At 51.1% G+C, this 6,885-nt stretch overlaps 1 protein-coding gene across 1 annotated transcript in view; it reads right to left on the minus strand.

Moving 5' to 3' along the window:
• Positions 1 to 214: 214 nt before the first annotated feature.
• LOC105740885 (scavenger receptor cysteine-rich domain-containing protein SCART1-like) overlaps positions 215 to 6,885 on the minus strand; it is a 20,265-nt gene continuing 13,594 nt past the window's right edge. The window contains exons 5-12 of the mRNA XM_012513400.1: positions 4,470 to 4,775; positions 3,587 to 3,904; positions 3,196 to 3,510; positions 2,805 to 3,119; positions 2,393 to 2,458; positions 1,957 to 2,313; positions 989 to 1,126; positions 215 to 504 (exon numbers count right to left, since the gene is read on the minus strand). Coding sequence (XP_012368854.1) covers positions 215 to 504; positions 989 to 1,126; positions 1,957 to 2,313; positions 2,393 to 2,458; positions 2,805 to 3,119; positions 3,196 to 3,510; positions 3,587 to 3,904; positions 4,470 to 4,775 — 2,105 coding nt within the window. The remainder of the gene's footprint in view (positions 505 to 988; positions 1,127 to 1,956; positions 2,314 to 2,392; positions 2,459 to 2,804; positions 3,120 to 3,195; positions 3,511 to 3,586; positions 3,905 to 4,469; positions 4,776 to 6,885) is intronic.

Here is a 6,885-nt window from a genome sequence, read left to right on the forward strand (position 1 = left end):
CACAAAGATTGTCTTTACCTGAAATCCCCCCACCCAACAACCTGGAAGGGCACTACCCAGCTACAAAAGATACCCAAAGAAATTGCCTGATTCAACAAATGTCAGAGAAGGCTCCAGCCTAAGGAACCTTCTTGGAGGGATAGGAGAGCAAACCAACATCCCAGGACTGACAGCAGAATGAGGCTCACCAACACAGAAACACCTCTCAGTTAGTTTAAATGTAGGCATCAATGGGGATAGAGCTCTCTGAGTAGAAGCAGTAGAGCAAAAAGAGCACAATGAACCCAACAGCACAGAGATGCACACCCATGGGAGTGAGCAGGACTCTGGACACCTCTGCTTCCTCTGCTTCCTCCCCATGGCCTTCCTGGGGCTCTTCTATGTCATCATAATCCTCCAACGCTGGGTCCCCAGACACTGAAGGCCCCTCTTTCTCCTCCACAGGCACAGGTTCGATATCCTCATAGACACCTTCAGAGGGCAGGGGCTCAGAGAGTCCAGATGCTGTAAGAACACACAAGAACCTTAAAGGATAAATACTCTTTCAGCCTACTCTCCCTCTGTCTTAGAGCCTGCAATCCCCAAGCACATTGAAAGTCCCAGTGCCTCTGCATCTTTCTCCTTGACAGGAGTCACTCTCACAGGAACTATATACCTTCTAGAGGGTCTGAATCCACTTCTGATACCCTGAACCTGCACTGATAGCAAAAGGGATGGGGTCAAACCTGCTGATGCCACATGAGTTGGCATGTCCCCCTCATCTATATCCATCTAAGAAACATGAGTTCAGAGTGCCCCAGTCCTCAACTCCTAAAGGACCCACCTCATAGATCTGCCATAGTCACTAAACAGGGGCCAGAAGGGAGAACAGCCAGCATGCAGGACAGGGACTAGAAAGGAAGGTGTTACGATGGCTGAAGTCTCTCAAGGTCACCCAGGCCTGTACTCCTAAGCCCTTTGCTAATTATACCCAGCCATATCTACCTACCCATGTAGGCAGCTTTGCTGTAGCAACGTTGAACAACCAGAACAAGGAAGACAAGGCCCAGCAGGCAGCCAAGAATCAGGCAGGTGGTCTCAGGTAGAGTCCAGGGCTCAGCAACAGGTGGAGGGGCCAAAGAAGGGGCTATGAGGAATAGAGAAAGGCGGAGCCTCCTGTGTGTTGGGATACCTAGGGCATTGTGACCCTGCACCTAGGTGACCTCAGCCTCTGAGATAGAGGGGGAGACCCAAGAAAGGTGGGCCTCAGTGCTACTTGACCAAGCTGACATTCCCCCAGATATGGGCCAAGATTACAAGGGAGAGTGACCCAAAGATAGGCCCCAGGTGTGGGGGACTGGGTAGAAGGCTCAGGTCGACATTGCAGGTAATAGATCTCTAATCACCAGGTGGGTTGAGTTAGGAGGCACAAGATAGATGCCCCAGGTGTGAACAAAGGGAAAGCCCCTGCCCTCTGCCTTCAAAATGAACAAAGCCCAAGGAGCCATAGCACACTAGGGCCAAACCCCAGCCACCAAAGGAAATCCCTCTGAGAGGTGAAGTACTCAGCCTGGGATTCCACACTCAGGCAAGCACAGGGAAGGAACGTAACAGGCATTAAGTCACAGATATGGAACACTTGAGGAGAGCCACTGTGGCACTGGGTTCCAGCCTCCGAGGACCAGGCAAAGCTCAGCTGCTCTCAGCACTCAGGAACAGGAGTATGGTTGGTGGGAAGAGGCCACCAGCCTGACACGAGATGCCCAAGACAGTGCAGGAAAATGAACTCCCGAGCACCAGCCTGAGGCAGCGTGGACATGCTGGAGCGGTGCAAGCATGCCCAAGGCAGAGGCAAGCCTTGTGCTACTCAGGCAGAGCCCAAGGGGACAGGGACAGCTTGTCCTTGAATCCCCAAATGAGACCTTTCACACTAGGTACCTATAATAGAGGATATGGCCCAGTTAAGTAAGTGCAGACATTTAGAGGCAGTGGCCCTGAGCCTCCAAATCACAGGCTCACCAGAGCAGCGCACACCTGCGTCCTCCTTGTGTGTACAGTCACTGTGCCCCCAAGACTCGGCCAAGCAGTCTAACAGTGATGCCTCACTGCCACGGCACCCAACTTCGTCCAGCCACACAGGCCCTGAGCCAGGACCAAATGCAGCCTCCTTCACGGCATGTGTGGCCTGGCCACAGCCCAGCTGTCGGCACACAACATCAGCATCGGCCAGGTCCCAGGAGTCATCACACACCGTGCCCCAGGAGCCTGAGTGCCAAAGCTCCACACGCCCTGAGCACTCGTCCTCGCCGCCACTCACCCGCAGTGTGGCCTCCTCTGCAAAAAGAAAAAATGGTCCTCTCATCTCAGGAAGCCCAGCAGGATGCACAGGTAAAGCAGGCCATGGAGGGAATACCTGGGCAGCTGAGCGTGGATGAGCAGTTGGAAGTCTGGTCATGGTCCTCAGGAATTTCTGCCTTCTCTGTGCGGGAAATTAAAAAACATTTCAGTACCTGGAAAGAGGCTTGAAGCTTTGTGCCATATTTGTTTCCCCTCCCTTTGTCTTTGTGTCTCTAAACCAAAGAGGTTCTGCTCTGGAAAGGAACAGCAATGTTTGTGTTCAAGGGAAGGTGTCCACACAGGATGAGGTGCTCCACACACCTGTCCCCTATGAATGTCCTCAGGAGAGGCCCAGGAGACCCAGGAGCTTCCCCCACTGGGCAAGAACAGAGGGCCTAAGAGGACTCTAGATGACCCACACTAATGCAAGAGCCTCATGGCAGGAACCCCCGACCACACTGCACACAGGCACATTGCCCCCCACTCACCTGCACACAGGATCCAGGCCTCCTCCTGGCGGGAGCAGGAATGCTTGTCCCAGGGGGCTGAGGGGCACTGCCACAGGAACCTGTCATGCCTGGGCCTGCACTGAATGGAGGCCAGCCAGAAAATCTCAGGGGAAGGCTGACTCTCTGGCCTGGCCAGCAGCTGCCCTTGGGGCCCACAGTCCAGCTGCCCACACAGGATGCCCAAGGAGGTGGCACTCAGGGTTTGACAGACTCCACCCCAAGTGCCATTGTAGAAAACTTCCAGCCGCCCTGCACATGGCTGTCCATAATTCTGCAACCTGAGATCTGTGAATTCTGCAGAGAGAGACCAGTTGGGAAGGAGGGCACAGGAGAACAGGGACATGCAAGACACAATGGACCTCGCACCCACCTGAGCAGAAGACCCCGGCATCCTCTTTGTGGCCACAGTCATGTTGGCCCCAACCTGGTGATGGACAATGCCACAGTGCAGACTCGTTGCCCAGGCAGCCCAACTCATCCATCCAGATGGGCCCAGATCCTGAACCGAAGTGGGCAGCCCCTGGGGCACTGAGGGCACGGCCACAGCCCAGCTGCTCACAGACCACGTGAGCGTCCTGCAGGTCCCAGGCGTCGTCACACACTGTGCCCCAGGTGCCTTGCTGCAGCACCTCCACACGCCCTGCACAGCGGCCAGGGCCCCCAGCCAGCCGCACCCGAAGGCTCCCTGAAGAGAGGCTAAGTGAGAATATGAGAGACCATATGGGGCCCAGAGCACAGGAAGAGTGGAGTCCCACACTCACCAGTGCACACGACACCCACGTCCCGTGAAGACCCCGCAGGCACCAGCAAGGACACTGATACATCACACTGGGTCAGGCGGGACTCTGCGCCCATGCAGTGCACCTGGCTCAGCCCCACCGGGACAGCTCCAAGGCCAGGAGCCGTTGTGTCATAGGCTCGCTGGGCCTCTCCACACCCCAGCTGCCGGCACACGACACTGGCATCACGCAGGTCCCAGGCATCATCTAGGACACGGCCCCACACTCCATCCAGAGAGACCTCCACACGACCATCACAGCGACTCTGCCCATCCCTCAGTCTAAGGGCTCCAGGGAGACCTGGGCGGGATGAGGAGAAGCCACTGTGGAGTACCTGCATTCCCAGGCTCCTGCTGACCTATCAGTGCCTCTGTGCCTCCTCTCAGCCCTCTTCAGCTTCTGTGTCTCTCACCTCTTTATTCTCTTTCTTCTCCCACAATCACCCTCAACTATAGCCCTCTGTCTGGCCTATACCATGTTCACACACCTGCTTTAAAACTTCCTAGGCCTGGCCAAATAGCTCAGCCAATTCAATAGCCTGCTTAGGCAGATGCAGGGGCTGGGAGTTCAATCCTCGGGCCTGGGGCACACTGAGATGGCAATTGAGACTGGTCGTGGTGGCGCACACCTGTACTCCCAGCACTTGGGAGGCTGCAAACAAGTGGATCACTATGAGTCTGACCTACACAGAGACTCTGTAGACCCTGTAGACTCTGTCCTAAATACAAAAAGAAAAAAACAACTTCCTTCACTCTTTACCCAGTGAGTGTCCACCTGACTATCCCCCTCTTCTGCCCAGGGCCCAGCTCCCAGAGCCTGAGTCCACCCAGCTGCCCCTATCTCACACTGCATGAATTGCACCCACCTGAGCAAGAGGCAGACGCAGAATTTCCCTGGGCACAGGGCTTCGCCCCCAGGGTGCTGGATGGGCAGCTCAACAAATGGGGTTCTGTTCCCACACAGTGAAACACATCTGGCCAGATGGGAGCATCCCCGTACCCATAACGTCCTCCTCGTGGTGTGGCCACTACATTCCCACAGTTGAGCTGATGGCACAGGACAGTGGCATCTACCAAGCCCCAGTGGGTGGCACAGAGGGGTGCCCAGACTCCCTGCACCTGGAGCTCCACACGGCCCTCACAAGGGCTGCTGCCATCGACTAGCCGGAACCCTGAGGGAGAAGTGGAGTCAGTGAGGTCCTGGTGGCCAATGCCCAGAGACACGGATGCTCATGTGGGCCTCCTTGCGGTGCATACTGGGTCTTGGAAGTCAGGCAAAAGGCAAGAGAACAGCTTTGCAATGTGGAATCATCAAAAATTAGCCTAAACAATCACGATATCCATACCTCCACTTGAACAGTGATTAAGCTGGTTGTCAAAATCAGGTTTGTCTGAATACAGAATGCGGGAAGACCCTAATGAGAAAGAAACTACCTCTGTTACACAGGTAGAAAGTGAAAGTAGGCAGAGTCACTCAGTGGACACAGCACAGACTTCATCTGCAAAGACTAGGAGAGTCCGTGTTTCCTGTAGCACCCTTCTGGGAGGCAGTGAGAGGCAGCAGGCCCCAGTTGTAAGATACTGTCAGTGGCCACATTTTCTTATTCATAGTTCTAGCAATACCTGTACTAATTAGAGCTTAAAAATATATGTTAAAAATATGTTTCCCTGATTTTAATTATAGGGAAATGGGGTACAATTTGTTGTAGAGAGCATCATGCAAAAGGGAAGGAATACTGAACTAAGCCTTGAAATATCAATGAGTTTTTAGTAAGAAAGAACTTTTCTAAACAAAATGACAGGAATTCAACAGTGGTTGTTACATTGCATATTGTTGTCTTCAAATTAGATGTTCAGATTACCAGACATGAGCATGCGAAATTGTCCAAAAAATTAAAAAAAGAAGAAAAACTAATTTCAAGCATCAACTGTTCCCTTCAAGAGACAAGTAGAAATTAGCAATACAATTATCCCCAGTAGACATATATATTTTCCCTTCTTTCTTTTCCTTCCTCCCTCATCCCAATTGTTCCTTCCCTTTGAACAGTTGCTATATTGTTTCTAATTTTTTATTATTTTTATTCGCTCTTTTTTGTATTTTAGGGAAGGGTCTACAGGGTGTTCAGGGTCTCACTACTAGATCGGACTTGTAGTAATCGGCCTGTTTACAGCCTCCCAAGAGCTGGGATTACAGGAGCACACCACCATGCCCAGTCTCAATTGCCATCTCAATGCACCCCAGGCAGGGGGCAGGGCTGGCTTGGCAGGCCAGAGAACTGAACCCCTAGCCCCTTTTCCTGCTTGCAAGCACTTTAATCCGCTGAACTATGTAGCTGGCCCTTTTATTCTCTTTTTAAAATTAAAAAAAAATGTTAAAAATAAATTTCTATTGGATTTTCCTACTTTAAAAAAAAGAAGAAAAGAAATAAGAGCAAAACATCTTTTTATTGAATGATATTGGTGGTAGGAAAGTTTTGCTTTCAAGGGTGAAAATCAGAGATTGATGGAACAAAGAGGATATTTATGGAGCAACAGCACAGTGAAAAGTGCAACAGCCACATGTAGCAGGATCGTGGATATTTCTAAATAACACATTGTTGATTTAGCAAGAAAATTGGCTGAATAGAATCAGTTTTGGAAAAAAAAATAATTTTACTAATAGAATGCAGGAAAAAATGATAGAATAGAGAGTTCTGGCAATATTTAGACAAGAAGCCTGGGTTCCAGAGAATGGAACCCAAATCTTCTTCAGCGATACTACAGCAAAGCTGCCAAAAGTATGAGACAAAGAAAGAACACCAAAAACAGCAAAAATTTCAAGTCACACAAAAGGGAACCCTCATGAGCAATAGTAGGCTTCTCATGGAGCACTACGCAGGCCAGGAGAGAAAGGACTGTGGGCATCATGTCTTGAAGAAAAACCTGCCAACCAGAGTATTATATCTAGAAAAGCTCTGCTTCAGCAAAGGAGAAGTAAGGGCTTTGCAATACAAGCAAAAACTACCAAGCTGATGAGCAGCAGACCAGCCCTGCAAGAAATGCTTACAGGAACCTTGCACGAGAAGCAAAAGGGTGAGAACACACAAAAGCACAAACTGAACAGTAGAGCGGATTCCAAAAAGAGAAAAGGAGGCTGATCAAACCTCGTCAGCACGGAAAATCACCAAATCACACAAATGGAAACAAAAAGTAAGAGCCAGGGAGATGGCTCAGTAGAATAAGCACTTGCCTGGCAAGCACAAGGGCCTGAGTTCAATCCCTGGTTCCGCCAGAAGAAGAAAG

Source organism: Octodon degus, unplaced genomic scaffold (assembly GCF_000260255.1).
Source record: "Octodon degus isolate 3935 unplaced genomic scaffold, OctDeg1.0 scaffold00010, whole genome shotgun sequence".
Taxonomy (NCBI): Eukaryota; Metazoa; Chordata; class Mammalia; order Rodentia; family Octodontidae; genus Octodon; species Octodon degus.